This window comes from Haliotis rufescens, unplaced genomic scaffold (genome assembly GCF_023055435.1).
Source record: "Haliotis rufescens isolate VD_foot unplaced genomic scaffold, xgHalRufe1.0.p SCAF_8, whole genome shotgun sequence".
Lineage (NCBI taxonomy): Eukaryota > Metazoa > Mollusca > Gastropoda > Lepetellida > Haliotidae > Haliotis > Haliotis rufescens.
Genome location: NW_025964372.1, coordinates 28,088,132 through 28,109,078, shown reverse-complemented (window position 1 = coordinate 28,109,078; position 20,947 = coordinate 28,088,132). Strand labels below are relative to the sequence as shown.

Here is a 20,947-nt window from a genome sequence, read left to right as displayed (position 1 = left end):
TGCTGATCGCGGCGTTAAACAACAAACAAACAAACAAACAAACCCTGTCCGATGACACTGTTCCATCCATCAGATACCGCGGCTCCAGTCTTTGACGACTGTCCCACCGTGAGCATCATGTTGTTTGCGGATCAGGGCACATCTTTAACAGCTGGACTATGGGGCGACATCACAGCGACGGACAACGCCGGCAACGTCACTGTAACACAAGTCGAGGGGTTACCGCAAGGGTCGATGTTTTCTGGGTCGTCAGTCATCGCGTACAAGGCAACGGACCCTTCTGGAAACGAGGCAATGTGCACATTTAACGTCGTGGTCCAAAGTGAGTGAACTATTTACATTTTTGCCGTTGCCCGTTCGTTCATACGGTTGATTTTACTCGGCTAATTATGATAATAGCTTGGTGATACTTGTACTTGGTGATACTCCACCACCAGAACATTCAACTGCACTGTCACATGAGTGAGGGCTCGAATCAGAGATGGTCACCAAGACGGCCATCATGTGGTTTGTAAGCCTGTCGGAATGCGACATGTCTCCAAGGTGGCTCGGGCGGGCGGGTAGTCTAGTGGTTAAAGCGTTAGCTCGTCACGCCGAAGACCCGGTTTCGATTCCCGACATGGGTACAATGTGTGAAGACCATTTCTGGTGTCCCCCGCCGTGATATTGCTGGAATATTGCAAAAAGCAGCGTAAAACCATACTCACTCACTCACTCACTCACTCACTCCAAGGTGGCTCAGTTCCCGGTTTCTAGGTTTGTCAGCACCAGTCCTCTGTTCATGGTGAACGTTTACAACTTGTCGCATGTCCCGATTCAAGTTGACACTGTCGTCTAATAACTTGGACAGTGTTCAAGCACAACTATCGTATATATGTGGAGTCTTTGTATTCACGGGGACCACGGGTGGCTCAGTCGTCTGTGGCGCCGCAATTTGGTGTGGAGAGTTGCGTGCCTTGGGCACGCCAGAAACCTATGATTGTAGGTTCGAATCCCGGTTCACCCCGATTATGTTTCTGGGTTTGCGGTAAACGTGTTAGAACTGCGAGCTTTCCTCCCTCATTAAGCTGACACGCCGTGATATAACTGGAATGCTGTTAAAAGCGGCTTTAAGCCCAACTCACTCACTCACTTTGCATTCACGGTCTAGTGGTAAAGCGTCCGCCCGTTGAGCGGAAGGTCTGGGATACGATCCCCACCGCGTCATACGAAAAGACGTTAAAAGATGGTACTTGTTGTTACCCTGTCTGGCGCTAGGCATTAAGGCGCTAAAACAAGGACTGGTCGGCTGGGAGTTAGTATACCGTGTCTGAGTAGGGTATTCATGTTAAACTGTGGCACGGTATCTCAGTGGGCTAGAACTATGTATTAGGCATTAGTCCTGACTAGTACAAGCAGCTCACACACACGTACATGCACGTAGCTATATATGTGCAATAATCTTGGACTCGACGTTAAACCCCATTTTACCACCTTACCTTTGCATTCACACATGTGCCCACTGATTCACATCGCCATTGTCTAAGATACGTTTATAGGTTTGTTTCCTTTCAGCCCTCACCTGCAGTCCTCCATCGCTCCCAGACAACAAGATGTGGTTGAAGTGTACCAATGACTATATGTATGGATCGGAGTGTGCTATCGGGTGCATGGGAGCCTTACTGAATGGATCCAACTTGATGACCTGCGTGAAGGAGAACTCAGTTCCACCTAGTACCAAATGGGAATACAATGGCAGCACACCCTTCTGTGAAGGTAAGTGAGTGAGTGAGTAATTATTGCTTAACGCCGCACAACAATCTGTCAAAACAATTTATTGCGACTTCAACACCGGTGGCCTGTATCTGTTAATGAAGCCTGTCGCCATTTCGGCTGTATTAAATGGACTCTCAGACTCTTCGACAAAATGAGGAGTATTAACAAGACATTGGTTGGATGGTGATAAACGGTAAAGAATTCTGACTTCCAATTAGAGAGTCGGCGCCAGCAAGGTCATCGTACAGAGAGTTTGGACCTGGTATCTTGCAGCGATAGTGGGGACACAGTGTCATGGGACATGGAGTTGGGACACGGTGTAATCTCTGTGCAGAGAGTTTGGAACCGTTGTCATGATCGTGCAGAGAGTTGGGACACGATGTCAGCATTGTGCAGAGAGTTGAGACACGGTGTCATCTCCGTGCAGAGAGTTGGGAACCGGTGTCATCATCGTGCAGAGAGTTGGGACACGGTGTCATGAGCGTGCAGAGAGTTGGGATCTGTTGTCACCATCGTGCAGAGAGATGGGACCCGGTGTCATGAGCGTGCAGAGAGTTTGGATCTATTGTCATGATCGTGCAGAGAGTTGGGACCCGGTGTCATGATCGTACAGAGATTTGGTACCCGGTGTCATCTCTGTGCAGAGAGTTGGGACCCGGTGTCATCTCTGTGCAGAGAGTTGGGACCCGGTGTCATCATCGTGCAGAGAGTTGGGACCCGGTGTCATCTCTGTGCAGAGAGTTGGGACCCGGTGTCATCTCCGTGCAGAAAGTTGGGACACGGTGTCATCTCCGTGCAGAAAGTTGGGACCCGGTGTCATCTCCGTGCAGAAAGTTGGGACACGGTGTCATCACCGTGCAGAAAGTTGGGACCCGGTGTCATCATCGGGCAGAGTTTGGACTAGATGTCATCATCGTGCAGAGAGTTGGGAAGCGGTGTCATCATCGTGCAGAGAGTTGGGACGCGATGTCATCATTTTATTGATCACTTTCTGTTTTCAGACCTTCATTTCAGTCCATACCAGCGGCATCATTGTCTGAACCCTATAATGTTTAATTACCAACAGTACTCACTCTTAGGCATGACTGCCAAACTAAAACCGCTGGACGAATCTGTTGATGGGATATCCTGAGGATGAAAAGAAGAACTTAACTTAATGGCTTTTGATATTTTATGTTTTCCATTTAACCACATATGATATGGCAATCATTCTAATCCGTGTAAAATATATTTGGCATTAGTATGTGGACGATTGAGGAAGAACAATTCTCAGTAAATTGAGTTTTGAGGCTTGGAAGAAAATATTTTCACAATCACTGTCATTTCAGAAAGGCCATGTCCCGACCTCGACCTGCCCGAGAATGGTGCTCTTGCTTGTGACGCCAACTTAGCGAGTTCCTTCTGCAGCATGCATTGTAACGACAAATACGACGTGCCCCACACAGTCCCGGAGCTGTACGTATGTGGCTATTCAACAGGGACCTGGCGGCCGGAGAGTACTGTCAAGGACTGTTCACGTGAGGAACAGGGTTTATTTTACTCTCGACGAACGCGTGACCATTGTTAGCGTCTTTCGTCTGTTGCCAATTATTCAATACCATACAACCACATTAGATCCAGGTTTGAATCTCAACGTCCCAAACCAGTGTTCGTTGTTTACGATCTCAGGTCAATGTTGTCTTCACGTCACTTCGGTAACTTTGTCATCGTGTTTTAAATGCCGTGGGCACATGCAGGGTCAAGTTGTCAACGACGCCGCAATTTGGCGGAAATGTAGTATATCCACTCTTTATAGTTAACACAACATATGTTTAAATTACAAGATTTCATTTGTTCTAACCACGGCAATATTGTTTGATGGAAATATATGTCCGATATTAACATTTGATTATCAATATGGTTTTACAGACAAACATCGTCCTCATGATATATGTCTGAAATTAACATATGATTATTAATATGGTTTTACAGACAAACATCGTCCTCATGATATATGTCTGAAATTTACATATGATTATTTATATGGTTTCACAGACAAACATCGTCCTCATGATATATGTCTGAAATTAACATATGATTATTAATATGGTTTTACAGACAAACATCGTCCTCATGATATATGTCTGAAATTAACTTATGATTATTAATATGGTTTTACAGACAAACATCGTCCTCATGATATATGTCTGAAATTTACATATGATTATTAATATGGTTTTACAGACAAACATCGTCCTCATGATATATGTCTGAAATTAACATATGATTATTAATATGGTTTCACAGACAAACATCGTACTCGTTATATATGTCTGAAATTAACATATGATTATTAATATGGTTTTACAGACAAACATCGTCCTCATTATATATGTCTGAAATTTACATATGATTATTAATATGGTTTCACAGACAAACATCGTACTCGTGATATATGTCTGAAATTAACATATGATTATTAATATGGTTTTACAGACAAACATCGTCCTCATGATATATGTCTGAAATTAACATATGACTATTAATATGGTTTCACAGACAAACATCGTCCTCATGATATATGTCTGAAATTTACATATGATTTTTAAGATAGTTTCACAGACAAACATCGTCCTCATGATATATGTCTGAAATTTACATATGACTATTAATATGGTTTCACAGACAAACATCGTACTCGTGATATATGTCTGAAATTAACATATGATTATTAATATGGTTTTACAGACAAACATCGTCCTCATGATATATGTCTGAAATTAACATATGACTATTAATATGGTTTCACAGACAAACATCGTCCTCATGATATATGTCTGAAATTAACATATGATTATTAATATGGTTTTACAGACAAACATCGTCCTCATGATATATGTCTGAAATTAACATATGATTATTTATATGGTTTCACAGACAAACATCGTACTCATGATATATGTCTGAAATTAACATATGATTATTAATATGGTTTTACAGACAAACATCGTCCTCATGATATATGTCTGAAATTAACATATGATTATTAATATGGTTTTACAGACAAACATCGTCCTCATGATATATGTCTGAAATTAACATATGACTATTAATATGGTTTCACAGACAAACATCGTCCTCATGATATATGTCTGAAATTTACATATGATTTTTAAGATGGTTTCACAGACAAACATCGTCCTCATGATATATGTCTGAAATTTACATATGACTATTAATATGGTTTCACAGACAAACATCGTACTCGTGATATATGTCTGAAATTAACATATGATTATTAATATGGTTTTACAGACAAACATCGTCCTCATGATATATGTCTGAAATTAACATATGACTATTAATATGGTTTCACAGACAAACATCGTCCTCATGATATATGTCTGAAATTAACATATGATTATTAATATGGTTTTACAGACAAACATCGTCCTCATGATATATGTCTGAAATTTACATATGATTATTTATATGGTTTCACAGACAAACATCGTCCTCATGATATATGTCTGAAATTAACATATGACTATTAATATGGTTTCACAGACAAACATCGTCCTCATGATATATGTCTGAAATTTACATATGACTATTAATATGGTTTCACAGACAAACATCGTCCTCATGATATATGTCTGAAATTTACATATGACTATTAATATGGTTTCACAGACAAACATCGTACTCATGATATATGTCTGAAGTTAACATATGATTATCAATATGGTTTTACAGTCGAATATCGTCCTGGTAGGGCGAAAAACCTGGCGGAGATGTTGTACTACACGGGGGACTGCGGGGATGAAGATACATTGCTCGAGATCAAAGAAAACCACCTGAAGGCTATGCAGAATTCTTCTTCCTTTACTGACGTGTGTAGTGGGGCGCAGTGTTCTGTGGAGAACGTAGACGTCACGTGCGGGGAGCTGGGGAGGAAGAAACGCGAAACAGACAACAGACCTAGGGCGCACAAAGGCCTCGATTTGTTTCGCATTTCAACTCGAGATCGTCCCCGCCCGCGTCATTTTCAGGTTCCTCTTACTTGCTTCCCCCCAAATGAATGACAAATGAATGCATATGACAACAAGTGCACATGCATCTGTGCCCAGGGGTTTCTGGGGAGGCTGTGTGAATTACACATTGGTAGGTGGCAGAGTGTGGGATGGGTGTGAGAAGGCTGTGTGAGGCACATATTGGTTGGTGACAGTGTGTGTGTGTGTGTGTGTGTGCGTGCGTGCGTGCGTGCGTGCGTGCGTGCGTGTGATTATAAGGCCCTTTGGGCTTGTAAAGTGCAGTTTAAACAGCATTCTACTGAAAATACATGCATCGCTGCGAAAATTGCATTTTAATACTGTACAACTACGCGTGTCCTCCAGAATCCGATAATTGTACTGTTCGGGCCAGTGATGGGGACTGTACGAATCGGTAAGCCTCATCTAAGACCCATAAAAATAATACTCTTTTGACCTAATATACCTAGTATGCTTATGAATATCGTCACCCCAAGGTGTGTGCGTCTTAGTATAGGGTTGACAATACTTATGCGCATGGGTGTATATAAATCAGTGATCCTGACAAGTCGTATGTCTTGCACTTGGGATAATTCGACTTTAATCGAATCTTCCACGGGCAGCTAATGGTGTGTTCTCTAGATATTACTGATTGTTTACACCAGAAATTTCTGCTTTGAAATTAAAACCTTGTTACATTCAAAAATCAAGGTTGTTTTTTTCTAATTATCGAGTCTTTGGCCAATAGTGTATATGACCTTGACATTCATTTTCACATTTACTTAGAGAGACCCGGAAGCATACAACGTGATCACGCAGGACCGGGAGCGCCGAGCAACAATAACCGCCGTTATCGTCAAATGGGACTTCCTCATACCTTTCGATTGCGGCGAGATGTCAGACAATGATTGTATAGATCACCACCAGTCTATTCTAGACACGCTGTCCGCCGTCGTAAACGACATGGCAAACAACGGTGACTTCCAACCCACAATATCCGGATATGAGACCCGCGTCGATGAATCTTACTATCCCGGGGGAATAAACCTGGTGTGTGGGGAGGGCATGTGGCCCAAGATCCAAACTGCATCTTGTGGTGAGAGACATAAGAGAAACAAAACACTTTCAATAACGATAAGAAATGTCTGCTAAAAGAGTCCATTGTACGTTTCAGCGTCCAACCGACGTCACGCGTCACACGTTAATCTGCTTTGGCCTTTGGTGTATTTTCAGCTGTATGCCCGACGGGAATGATGTACAATGCCATTCTAGATGACTGCAGCACGTGTCCAGCGGGATCCTATCAGGATGAAGATAACAGCTTCGCGTGCAAGCCTTGTCCTGAAGGTTCAACGTCACTGAGCGAAGGGTCAAGGTCACTCGGTGATTGTCTCGGTCAGTGCATGTCATCAATTTTGTTTGCTTAAGTTGCAGTCAGGAAATACATCTTTAAAAAATCAGGAGATTTATCCTGCAAATCATGCCAGGACTGATAAGCCCGTGATATTATCAGCAACATTCCCACCTGGAAATATATGACGTCAAGGCCAGAGTATAATCAGCCTCGATTATCCGCTTAAACCGATTAAATTGGCACTATAAGGCAAAATAGTGGTGAATTGTTTGTGAACGGATGACTGAGAATCACTGATGACCCCAAGTGTTTGCGAAAAGAGTAACAATATCCTGCTCAAAGTAATGATATACGCGACAAAATCTTTCAATGATCGTAAGAAATGTCTACGAGTCCACTGTACGCTATGCCAAGCCTGTCACAAGCATATTTTTCTGAATCAATACCAAATATCGTTGATACAACGTGTTACGGAAGCCTCATGGTGATCGTTGGTTTCTTCCAGACATCTGCACACCAGGACATGTTTCTCTACACGGTGTGGAGCCCTGCGCCCCCTGTCGGTTAGGGGAGTTTCATCCTGCAGGGAACGGAACTGAGTGCTTCACGTGCTCGCCGGGAACGACGACACAGACGACTGGGGCTACTGACCCACAACAGTGTCTGTGTAGGTAGCAGCTTAATCACATGACCACCTTGTCATTATACATTTATAACCAGAACTTTACTTTGACACAATTGTTATATCTGTTGCGTTTCAAAGAAATAAAATACGTGTGGTTCATTTATATGCCAAAAATATATATTTGTTTCGTAGATATTCCGTGCTCAATAAAAACCTTCCTCATGATGGTTGTTAATATCTAAATATAGTTAAAGGAACTTTATTTCCGGAGCCGTCGAGAATAACGAGGTTTCGCTGTTTCCATATTATAGGAAAATAAGTTTCGTTTTCACGTCAGTGAAGACAACAGTGAGCGAGTGAGTTGAGTTTAACGCCGCTTTGAACGTTCCAGTTATATTACACAGTGTTTGAAATAGCATAATCTACCAGACTACAGTCAGGACCCATATACTTTAAAAGCTGCAGGTCATGTCTAAACTCTTCAGGCCCCCTTTTAAAAAACGCATCTTACTGTAACAATTAAATAGACACTTGATTGTACATCAGGCCGTAAGGACCCATACGAATTTAAAAGTACGGGCCCAACACGAGATCTACCTCCCACGGGCCTACGGGCAGGCGCTCATTTCGAACACTGATATCACGGTGTTTCAGTTTAATGTGGGAGGAAAGCCAGAAGTGATGCAGATCTCAGACGTTTACCACAAAGCTGGAAACATTGTCGGGGCGAACCGAGATTCGAACCCACAGTCGTAGGTTTCTGGCGTGCCCAAGGGACACAACTCTACACTTTGAATTGCGATGACTGGGACAACTGTGGCTCCGGTGAACTCAGTAACGGGCAATGAGAGTTGTAATTCAGATATTTTTTTATTAATAACTTTTTAGTCACACGTTTTACATGCCTTTTGCAGCTTATGAATTGGCAGTTGAAGGACCTTGCAGTCTGACCACAGGGAATCAACTCTCTGACGCAACCAATGACTTCACCTTGACCCTGTGGATCAAGATTAAATCTGTGGCCCAAATGTCCATCAAAGTTACAGAGGCATCGGCTGGAGATCAGCTGGACATGAGCATTGGAAACCTGATTTCTGTGTCTGTTCACGGGTGAGAGTGTCAAACTTAATGTTTACCTTTACCTTACAACGTGGACTCTAAAATCTAAATCTAACAATATTTGAGAATCAGATCTTGGCCGTAGAGGAACCGACCATTTGATATTACCTTGTAAGGAGACGGGGAGGGCTGGGATTTTAGATTGAGACAAGCTTTTTTCATCTGCATCTGCAAAGCCCGATACTTGTTAATGAATTGACGTAACATTTGTTTACAAAATGCAACGTCAAAAAGTGTTGATCGGTCCCTATACGAAATGGATAATGGTTAAAGCAATTTATGAGTGAGTTGGGTGCTTTTAACAGCATTCCAGTTATATCGCGGCGTGTCAGCTTAATGTGGGAGGAATGCCCGAAGCGATGCAGGTCTCAGACGTTTACCACTTCGGTGAAACCCACGAGCACGGGTATGGTGCTGACAAACCTAGAAACATAATCGCGGTGAACCAGGATTCGAAGCCACAATCATAAGTTTCTGGCGTGCTAAAGAGACGCAACTCTGCACAGCGAATCGCGGCGCCTAACGTGTAGCAATATTCGCTGTACAGATTCTGTACCATGCATATGCTGTGGTGTAAAGGCGCATGCGTACACCGATTTCAAGCTGATTTTATGTCGTGTGCTCTCAGACAAAATGCGCAATACCACACATGCAACTCTTTGTTAACTTATAGTACAGAGATCATGTCTGGCATCACCATGGAAACCGAAGCGTGGACATTCCTAGCCTTGGCCTACACTGGGGACAGCAGTGCGTTGACGCTCTTTAGGGGAGACAAAGAGGTATCCATGACGACGATGGTCACCTCCCCAGTGTTAGCGGCTGGGTCAACGATGGAAGTGAACGTCGACGAAGTAGGAGGTAATCGTTGACATACACATGCAAAAGGGAAGACGTCGTGGTTTGAAATAAATACATATTCTACTGATATAGACCTTATCTTTTATCGATGTTCGTTTGTTGTTTAATGTTAACGCCGAATTCCGCAATATTCCAGCTTAAATAATTGAATCTGGACCAGAAAAACCAGTGAATGACATTCTGAGCATCGATCAACCCCGTCAGGATACGATGACACGCAATAAACCAAGTCACCAGGCCTGACCACCATCTATTAAGCTGCCTCGTACGACAAGCATGATTTGATAGGATCCGTTTTCATCCGGAATTTCCAGGGAGCTTTTATGTAATAGAAATGCTTATTTGTCGCAATAGTCGAACATAAAAAGAACAGGGTTGTAACTATGTTTGACCTGGTCGATAATGAGTGATTGTACCCGACGGCTCGGGTTGCTGCCCATGCTATCAACCACTGGTGTACCTTGTCAGATTCTTTAACTTGATCATCTTAAAAAAGCTGTGAAATTGTTGTTTGCGGCATAAACAATATGCACTCATTCATATTGAATTAATGTAGTGTTAATGCATATACATGGCCTTCTCTTTATTTTCGCGACAGTTCTTACATATGCATTGTTAACATTCTTCAGAAGACAAATACGAGTCTTACCGGTAACATTTAACATTTCCGGAGGTTAAAAAATGTCAAAGGCTAAATCGTCATTTGAATTGCATACAATCTGCCCAACAAGAGATGTGTTACGAGTCGTCGTCTAAGACTAGCTTCAGTGACTTTGTTGTCTCTGCGTTCTTCGGCGGGTTTGTTTTGATCACTGTGTACACTGTGTGCCTTATGGTTAAAGTGCTGGCTCATTGCACCTAAGCCCCGGTTCTATTCCCGACATTGGTACAATATTAATGTGTGGAGTCAATTCTTGTGTTCCCGGCCGTCAGCCGTTATTGCTGGAATAGAGAATGAAGCGGCATGAAACCCAACTGACTCACTCACTGACGGTATACATTTTGTGTTACAGGAGCTGCAGTCAGAAGCATGAACCTGATAAAACGGTCTCTTCTACCCAATGAAATATCAGCAATGGCGGCAACATGTGACGTCACTAAAGACGTCGATATCGTCGTGTCCTTAGGAAATATGAGTTCTGCAACACCAGAGAAGGTCAAGGTCATAGTTCCCAGTTCATGCACAAGTAGGTTAAAACAAATGATTAAAGGTTATGTGACTTTAAGATTTTTGAGCTAATATAGCGACGTGCATGCACGTTTCTCTTTGTGAGACTGTTTGTACTAGTCCTGACTAAAACGCTAGCACCCTGCGATACCATGCAGCCGTTTAACATGAATACACAACTCAGACACAGTACATTGACTCAGAGCCAACCAGCCCTTGTTTTATTGCCTTAATGCCGAGCGTCAGGCAGGGTAACAACAAGTACCATCTTGTAACGTCCTTTGGTATGACGCGGCCAGGGATCGAAACCCCGACCTTCCGCATTGTCCGCTAGAGAACGGAGGCGGATGATAAACATCGGGTTCTGCATTTAGCCAGTGTATGTAAGACCTGTATATCATGTATCGATGGTCATGCAATCTCATTAAAATCAGATCTTAGTTCTCGCTGCCGCTAAACAAAGATCTGAGGACATCCCATTAAGGGCCACGTCAGACCGAAATTTCGCGAACTCTGACCGACCAATGGCATTACTGACAAGAATCGACCTTAGCCAATCAGAAGGCAGCTTTCTCGTGCTTTACGGCACTAATTTCAAATTGGCGACTACGCTTCGAAACTTTTTTTGACAAATTCCCGCTTAAAAAATTGAAACCTGAACAAAAGAACATTATCAAATGGCTAATATATGGTCTAGATTGTATAGATTCAGTCGTTAAGCCCGTAGCTATCTTTCGGAATACCCCGTTTTAAAGTTTTCGAGGTTGCATGATTAGAAATCACATTCCGACTGTCACTTTCATGATTTGGTAAGCGACGCTCTGATTGGTCTGATGAAAGGTCGTTCTGACGTGACCCCTAATGGGATTTCCTCAGAACTTTGTTTAGTGGTAGCGAGAACTAAGATCTGATTTTAATGAGATTGGATGGTCATGTTGAAGACATTGAAATATGACAAACCTAATATCAACACATACACTACCGCATAAATACAAAGCAGTTAAGAGTTGATCTTCAGCTGCAACCCATGCTTGTCGTAAGAGGCATGTCATTGATCCCAATTGCGTAGATCGATCCTCATGATGTCAATCACGGGATTCTTTGGCCCAGACTCGATAATTTACAGACGGCCTTCATATACCTTGAATATTGCTGCGTGTCGCGTTAGACAACAAACAAACTACAAACAAACACAAACATCAAAACAACTGTCGTCTGAAGTTAAATCGGAGGCTTGGTCACTATTGTGAGAAATCTGTTTCAGTAATAGCATAATGTACCTGTTACGCAAAAGTAATGCTAATATTTTCCGGTTAATATCAATTTCAAAAGACGTAGGTCCTGTAGCAAACTCACTTCTTCAAACACACTCCCATCGACAAAACATATGTTGCCTAAAACGGAACAGTAGAAGGTGTGTTGGACGAGGCGTTTTGCTGCCCGGATGTTTATAATTATGCATTTCACCGATTACAGTTTTAAACCCATGTGATCCGTCGCCGTGCAACGACCACTTGTGTGTGAAAAACGGCTCCATCCATTCCTGCGTGTGTCAGAACGGCTTCACCGGCGACGACTGCTCCGTGCCCCCCGACTTCTGTGTTGACAACCTATGTGAAAACGGGGCGACGTGTGTAACGGGTGACAACAACTACACCTGCATCTGTGCCCAGGGGTATCGGGGGAGGCTGTGTGAGGCACACATTGGTAGGTGACGGTGTGTGGGGTGTGTGTGTAAAGGGGTATCGGGGGAGACTGTGTGAGGCTCACATTGGTAGGTGACGGTGTGTGGGGTGTGTGTGTGTAAAGGGGTATCGGGGGAGGCTGTGTGAGGCACACATTGGTAGGTGACGGTGTGTGGGGTGTGTGTGTAAAGGGGTATCGGGGAGGCTGTGTGAGGCACACATTGGTTGGTGACAGTGTGTGGGGTGTGTGTGTAAAGGGGTATCCGGGAGGCTGTGCGAGGCACACATTGGTAGGTGGCAGTGTGTGGGGTGTATGTGTAAAGGGGTATCGGGGGAGGCTGTGTGAGGCACACTTTGGTAGGTGGCAGTGTGTGGGGTGTGTGTGTAAAGGGGTATCGGGGGAGGCTGTGTGAGACAAACATTGCTTGGTTACAGTGTGTGCGTGATTGCGTGCGTTCGTGTATGTGTGTGTGTGTGTATGTAAAGTGATATCGGCGGAGGCTCTGTGAATCACACATACAGTAAACTACGTTTATAACGAACACGCTTATAACGAACTGACGGATATAACGAACCTACTTTTTTGTCCCGACCATTTGCTGTAGTTATGCTGTATATGTGCTTATAACGAAATACGGTTGTAACGAACTAAAATTAGTGTTCGTTATAACCGTAGTTTACTGTAGATGACAGAGTAGGTGTGTAAAGGGACCCCGACGATCAGGGGATGTCGTCTTCCTGGCCCTGAATGATCCTATGTTGGTCGACCGAAGAAGGGTCGTTGTTGCAGCTCTTTGACGTAGCTGATTGAGTGCTAACAGTCACAGGTCTCGGCTAGAACATCTACTACGTTGTAGTTGGAAGATTGCTGACTGCGGCGTTAAACAACAGTTAGTGCTGCTTGCCGTGGCCACACATAGGCCACACATAGGCCAGCTGACGTGCAGCACACATTCTCTTTTGGCTTCAGTACGCGACATGTTGCAGCATTGGAATATATTAACTTATTTATCTGTGCCAATGTTCTGTGACCTTACATTTCGTTCTTCTCTGTTTCTGTTATCTCCGTAGTGAACGGTGGGTATTCCCAGTGGACTGAGTGGGGCACGTGTTCAGTGACGTGTGGAGTAGGGGAGACAACTCGGTCCAGAATTTGTGACAGCCCTCCACCTGGTGTCGATGGAGACAGCTGTGTTGGGGGAGACACCGAGTCTGCCGCTTGCAACACAGGGGAGTGTCAAGGTATCCACACTTGTGTCTTCGTCACCGTATATTATCTATATCATGTCCATCTACAAAATGTGTAATGAATCGTATCATGAGCCAGGCATACTTGTATTTCAAAGTAGTTCATCCATTTAGCTTGCCATGAGCGAGATAACACAAACTTCCAGATCCTCCTTCTGGTCAGTTTTTAGACAAGCTTGGGTTCCTCGGGGTCCCGGAATCATTCAAGAGAAGGGATTTGGCACCAGAACACTGACATTACCCACAAACGTGTAATGCTTTGACTCAGCCGTGCGGAGATACATTTTAGTTGTGTTATGCGTTTTAGAGTTTAATCAGTGTACCTTCTTGACTTTATCTTTCAAGTTAAGTTGTAATGACATGATTAGACTGAACATTGGAACCTAATCTCCGTGTGAGCTTAATTAAGACGGTTTTCCGAACGTCCACCTGATTCCATGTGTTTGTCAAACTGAAAATGTGATGAATATTTTGGTGTCTATTTTGATAACACACACGTCACAACTGTGAGAGTACACTATTGTGTACTTTCGCCTCGGATATGACCCTTGGTCCCAAGTTTCTTCTCGACGACCTGCGTTTCTCTTCTCCCACGTCAAGTTGACACGCCTTCATAGTTGTAATGTACTGTAAAAAGCGACCTTAAAACAGTTTCACTCACTCACTCGCAATATATTTTAAAATGCCTCACACACGAACAGAAATAAATGTGAAACACTTTCAATCTGGTTTCAGACTTTTTACCTCAAATTAAAACTGAGACTTTAACCTTTCTGACTATCTTCAGTAAAGTGTCTCCTCCTCCTTAACCCGCTCACTTAATTATCAACTTCAACCATATCAATCTGACATATAATCAACTGTACTGTGAGGCAAAAGAAAGTATAAACGTGAAAATCGAATTTGACAAAACATTCCAAACGTTATCAAAACGTCACTTGGCTGAAAACAGCCACGAAGCACAGCGCATTAAGGTCCAGAACACTAAGCATGGCATTCGTATCAAATACGTCACCATCGAATAACCATTTCTTGTTTGTTTCACTTTTAGCATCCATCAAACATGGGTGTATACTTTCTTTTGCTTTTCGATGCTCTTCAGTTAGATGCAAGTGTTGAATGAGTGAGTGAGTATTGTTTTACGCCGTTTTTAGCAATATTCCATCAATATCACGACGGGGGTCACCAGAAATGGGCTTCACACATTGTACCCATGTCGGGAACCGAACCCGGGTCTTCGGCGTGTCGAGCGAACGCTTTAACCACTAGGCTACCCGACCGCCCAAAGTGTTGAATGAGATGTGATCCAAATAGTGAATGATAAAATAGTTACATGCATACAGTTATTCCACATAGCTGAGTGCTCTGTATGAAATATTTCAAGGCACCTTCTTGCGTTTTCACGATCCATAGTGTTTAATATTACTATGTACTTAACCTTCAGCTTGTGTTTCAGTCTGCAGTGTGAGCCAGCTACAACAAGGCAAGTACAACAGCCCGACTGGTCCAGATTGTAACGGTACTGAGGCAGAGCTGAACTGTAGCCTTGTCTGCCTCCCTGGGTACTTCACATCCACTGCCCAGGTCACTCTCTTCACCTGCAGGGAGGGGGTCTGGACACCGAGTGCCACCCTCACGTCTTGCACAGGTGAGGGGCAGCTATGGTCAGAAACAACATGGGGAAACCAAATTGACTTTTCAGATTTTTTATTGTTGATGAACGCCAAACTCAACAATTCTCGTTTGCTTTAACGCCGCACTCAGCAATATTCCAGTTACTGGTATGTGAAGGCGGTCTATAAATAATTAAATGTGGATCAGACAATCCAGTGAATGATATCATGAGCATCGATCCGTGCAATTTGGAAACGATGACATGCATCAACCAAGTCATAGAGCCTGACCCCTAAATCCCGTCTGTCACCTCTTACGACAAGCACGGGTGTCTGAAGACTAATTCTGACATGTATCGTCATGAGGGACCTGTTGTAAGCGTCACGTAATGAGCATTGAGTGGTTACAATGTGTGATCTATCTGAATGTATGCTCTGATGATAGGGCTGTTTTTAACTTTTAACTACTGTTGTGATTGGCCTAACTCGAATATATCGTGACATTTTGACTGAGGCGTAAATTAACATTCACTCTCCACTGTATGTTATGGGCTGAATATGTACGGTGAACCTCTCTGTGGTTGTGTCACTGCTACGTCTTTCCGATCAACATTACTCAAATAATGTAGCGTCCCGTGAAGATCCGGGGTAGAATAGGTCTTCCGCAACCCATGCTTGCCGTAAAAAGCGACTATGCCTGTCGTGAGAGGCGACTCACGGGATCGGGCGGCTGACTTGGCTGATGCATGTCATCATTTCCCAATTGGTTGGATCGATGATCTCAATGTCAATCACTGGATTGTCTGGTCCAGACTCGATTATTTACAGACCGCCGTCATATAGATGGAATATTGTTGTGTGCAGCGTTAAACAACAAACAAAAAACAAATAATGTAGCGATCTCAAGGAGGTGCAACTTTCCACGTAATTTTATGTTATATGGTATGACATTGATGAAATGGAATATATCAACCATAATCAGATGAACAAAAATGGTTAAAATTGATACAATACCTGTGACCATCTCTCCAGACGTAACGTCTCCTTCGACCTTGACCCTGGTTGCTGAGGTCAGTTATACCAAGGAAGATTGCCTCTCAGTAACAGAAGCCAGTGACCTGAAACAGCAGCTGGAACAGAACATGAACTCACTGCCCTGTGGTGCTGACCCTGACTGCAAGTCCGCGGTCCATGTCCCAGACTGCTCTTCTGTAAACCCCGAACCATCTGCCAAAGTAGATTTAACCTATGACCTGCCCGTCGGTAATCTTGACCTTGCTGGCTACATGACGACTAATACAGGTAAGCTAATTTATGGAGCTTATTGAAGTAAAGATGTTTATGTGTATCATATGTCGAATATTTCAAGAAGCAATAGTTGGTGTTCATTGATGAATCAAGTGGGACTATGTATTACTCTTGTTTTTTTCAGTTTCTGTACAACTTCAACGTGTCTTAAATGCTATAGAAATACTGGAAACGACTGGTAGTGAACTTCAGAGCAGAAATGACATCTTTCAAGTGACATCCACCAACAGCATCGTCTACAATATAGGATCGGAGGTCAATGTCAAGGCCATCACCGAATGTCCTGCAGGGTCTATCGCTGAAAGTGGCTTTTGTGGTGAGGACTTATTGTAATATTTCGTTATAATGTTCTTTTTTATTTCATTCAGTTTTATGTTCGTTTCAGTTTTATTTGTTGGCTGCGACGTTTACACGGCCGACATTGGGTGCACTATTAGTTTTACACATATTGTCTGTAGTCTCTCGCCCAATACAGCCTGAGCTTCGTCCGTAAACCGAGAAACTGTATGTGCATTGGGCGAATCAGTCTTCCGATGATAGATTTGGAAGTAAAAAAGGATCTCACGATCAAAGCGATGTAGCATTGCACATGTAATTTTTTTAAACCAAGGCAATTGCATCACAACTTTTTTTTATTTCTAATTATATAAAGTGCGTAGAAATATTTGAAATAATCTATATTGTCTGGGGCATGAAACATATCGGGTGCCTATTTCTCGGACATGCCTGTCTCCGAACCTATTGCTTGGAAGCAACATTTTAATTCTTTCTCGTCTATTTATTTAATTCATTGTCATCTGAAAAGTATGTTACCATGGAGTATGAACGTAAGGGTGAGTTAACGGTTCAGGGTCGGTTTAAAAACTATTTTATTCACTAGTACGTCAAAACTCAAATAGATACAGATTGATGGTCGTTTCGGGGCGAATCAACGATTCAGATCAACGATCATCCGATTCAGGGATAGCGTTCTAATGTAATATTACCCATCCAACAGTGATGCTGATGAGATGATGATGTTCCTTGGTTTGTCCCCAGGGTTCTGTTCCGCGGGCATGTACTACGAACAGAGCAGCAGAACCTGCAGGTACTGTGACAAAGGGACATACCAGGACCTCACCGGCCAGATCAGCTGTCAGCCCTGCCCAGCGGGGAAGACCACGCCCTATCTAGGCTCGACACTGATGGAGGATTGTAGTGGTGAGTGAGAGAGAGAGAGAGAGAGAGAGAGAGAGAGAGAGTGTGTGTGTGTGTGTGTGTGTGTGTGTGTGTGTGTGTGTGTGTGTGTGTGTGTGTGTGTGAGTGAGTGAGAGATATTGAGCGTGATCTCCCAAGTGGATAGATAGATAGATAGATAGATAGATGGATAGATAGATAGATAGATAGATGTGTTAGTGGCATAAGACAATAGCGGGGATAGTTTAATTCATGATGTTTTAGTTACAGAATCAAATCCTCACACCACAGACACAAAGACCAAACAGAAAAGTGAAGAAGGTAAATCTCTAATCTCTGTATGAATATTTATACGCCTTGGTTTCCTTTGTTATAACACTTAGTGGATTAAGTAAGGATAAGAATTTATGGATGAACTTCATTATTACAATTAAGAGCGACGTTTCGGTGTAGGTTCTAACACCGTCATCAAACAAGTGATCGACAGAGTATGGTTGACAAGTATATATAAATGAAGGAGGCAACGTTTATACAGTAGAGTAGATGTCAGATGTAGTTATACTGGAGTGAGTGAGTGAGTGAGTGAGTATGGTTTTACGCCGCTTTTAGCAATATTCCAGCAATATCACGGCGGGGGACACCTGAAATGGGCTTCACACATTGTACCCATGTCGGGAATCGAACCCGGGTCTTCGGCGTGACGAGCGAACGCTTTAACCACCAGGCTACCCGACCTCCCCTATACTGGAGTGGAGAAGCCTGTTATGTAATGGCAATCATCGGTGAAGTCAGTGAAACGTCGCTTTTAATTGTAATAAACAAGTTGTTCATCCATAAATTCTAGGACTGTGTGTGTGGACTGACTATCTCCTACGTAGGACTTACTATGTCCTACGTAGGACTGACTATCTCCTACGTAGGACTTAGTATCTCCTACGTAGGACTTAGTATCTCCTACGTAGGACTTACTATCTCCTACGTAGGACTTAGTATCTCCTACGTAGGACTTACTATGTCCTACGTAGGACTGACTATCTCGTAGGAGATACTTAGACCCCCCCAAAATCACCCTGGCCCTACTACGCTTCCGTACTTTTCAGAACGAAAATGCTTTCACTTAATTTCTGACGTTAATCAAGATATGTTGTCAGTGTTCCAGACTGGGATACTAACTCCGACTCTCCTGCTCGACAATCAACTGACATTATCTTTCTGCACTTCGCACTTCGCATTTTCAAACCTTGTTTGTTCTCAGGAAAGTTATTTTTGTGAGAGATCTTGATTTTGGTGAGTGCGGCGAAAAACAAACAAACAAATTGAACCGTTTGACGTCTTGATCTTCGACGTCGACGTCGGCCCTGTTGGCCCCTGGATGGATGTCTTGGATTGTTTGTTGTGTACATTCATATGTAACGAAACCAAACAAGATGGTAGTTTGTTTAGAAAAAAAATGCAATTTGAGGTTTCGATTTGTATTTTGGACCTCACTGGCCCATTGGATTTGATAACTTCAATAAATACGTGTGACGATGCTGTGTTACAGGCAAGCTAAATACATTGAAGGTTTCTTGCAGAATTTGAACCGACTCTGGTGTTTACTGAAGAGACAACGACGGGGTCTGCCGGAAAAGTGGACACCAACCTTGGAGGTCAGATGCAAACTTTTGTTGTAACCTTAGACTATCCACTTTCTCGATCGCTGTTACTTTGACAATTGTGTTTTTCGATATGCAATCCAATATGTCATGTACTCCAATCATTGGGTATCGAACTTCTCTATGCGATATTAATGTATATCATTAACCTGCGGGGTGGAGGGGTAGCCCAGTGGTTAAAGCGTTCGCTCGGCATGCCGAAGACTCGGGTTCGATTCCCGACATGTGTACAATGTGTAAAGCCCATTTCTGGTGTCCCCCGCCGTGATATTGCTGGAATATTGCTAAAAGGGGCGTAAAAACTTACTCACTCACTTCAATCTGCGATCGCTAATTGTGCGTTATTTCTGTTCATATTTATGGTAAGCTTTTGTTGCTAACCCCCATCAGATTCTAAACATTTCTAAACGCACTGGTGTATGGAATATGGCGGTGTAAAAATACAAACACATAAATTCAAATTCAGTTTAGAAAAATATAAATGTGGGTACTTTATTTTAAATACCACCATTACAAATTCAAAGAACTGAATAACCACAACACCGGAAAATATTCATATGACAAAACTACCAAATGAATTAGTCTTTTGTTACCATGACTCCGGCATAATTTGACGTTTCCTGCTGCCACAGGCACCGCCTCGTCAAAGAAGGAGGATCTCTCGGGCACGTCTATAATGATGATAGTGGGTTCTGTTGCTGCTTTCGGGGGACTTGCGATCATCCTCTTCTTTTCGGTTGTCATCTACAAGAAACTCTCAGGGTAGGTAGACCGTCTCCGTGGTGTTATGGATAGAGCGTCTGCCCGGAGAATGGAGGTCGGTGGTTCGATCTCGATCGCGTCCAGCCAGACGTTAAAAGGTGGTATTTGTTGTTACTCTGCCTGGCGCTTGACATTAAGGCATTAAAACAAGAACTAGTCTGCTTGGTCAGTATACTGTGTCTGAGTGGGTTATCAAGGTTAAACTGGGCAGGGTATCTGAGTGGACTAGCTAGTACAAGTACATGTGTTGGCGTCCGGAAAGGGACGTGTTTGGGATAAACTACATGTAGGTCTCAATAAACGGGATACTTAACTTGTGGATTATCCATCCTCATGAAGCATACGTTGGTAGTTTTTCTCGGATTTGTGAAACCTGATTATTCCGGGCATCGTTCATCCGGAACCCCACCTCATGGATAATTATTGCCTTCAACCATACATGTATTTCTGTGTCTTACCAGACAAATCTATAATAAGATCTTTATGTAAATTTAGAATTTCTTTACATAATTTAAATGTAGATATGTGTCGTAAATCTAAATTATATTGATATTGTTAATAGTGTATGTTCCAATCGGGGCAGAGGTGAAATTGTTGATGAATTCCAC

The 20,947-nt window shown here is 42.9% G+C and overlaps 1 protein-coding gene across 3 annotated transcripts in view; it reads left to right on the top strand.

Annotated features, from left to right (window-relative positions):
- LOC124143481 (sushi, von Willebrand factor type A, EGF and pentraxin domain-containing protein 1-like) overlaps window positions 1-20,947 on the top strand; it is a 35,961-nt gene that overhangs the window by 11,862 nt on the left and 3,152 nt on the right. The window contains exons 9-27 of one of the 3 annotated variants that reach the window (XM_048388848.1): window positions 74-322; window positions 1,555-1,755; window positions 3,084-3,272; window positions 5,491-5,786; window positions 6,552-6,861; window positions 6,999-7,160; window positions 7,625-7,786; window positions 8,659-8,854; window positions 9,537-9,724; window positions 10,738-10,911; window positions 12,369-12,599; window positions 13,649-13,819; window positions 15,282-15,473; window positions 16,471-16,740; window positions 16,871-17,062; window positions 17,785-17,946; window positions 18,193-18,243; window positions 19,497-19,571; window positions 20,210-20,339. In XM_048388848.1, the coding sequence (XP_048244805.1) occupies window positions 74-322; window positions 1,555-1,755; window positions 3,084-3,272; window positions 5,491-5,786; window positions 6,552-6,861; window positions 6,999-7,160; window positions 7,625-7,786; window positions 8,659-8,854; window positions 9,537-9,724; window positions 10,738-10,911; window positions 12,369-12,599; window positions 13,649-13,819; window positions 15,282-15,473; window positions 16,471-16,740; window positions 16,871-17,062; window positions 17,785-17,946; window positions 18,193-18,243; window positions 19,497-19,571; window positions 20,210-20,339 (3,601 nt within the window). Of the gene's footprint in view, window positions 1-73; window positions 323-1,554; window positions 1,756-3,083; window positions 3,273-5,490; window positions 5,787-6,551; window positions 6,862-6,998; window positions 7,161-7,624; window positions 7,787-8,658; window positions 8,855-9,536; window positions 9,725-10,737; window positions 10,912-12,368; window positions 12,600-13,648; window positions 13,820-15,281; window positions 15,474-16,470; window positions 16,741-16,870; window positions 17,063-17,784; window positions 17,947-18,186; window positions 18,244-19,496; window positions 19,572-20,209; window positions 20,340-20,947 lie in introns of all 3 variants that reach the window. The other 2 variants (XM_048388847.1, XM_048388849.1) reach the window with 2 other exon arrangements.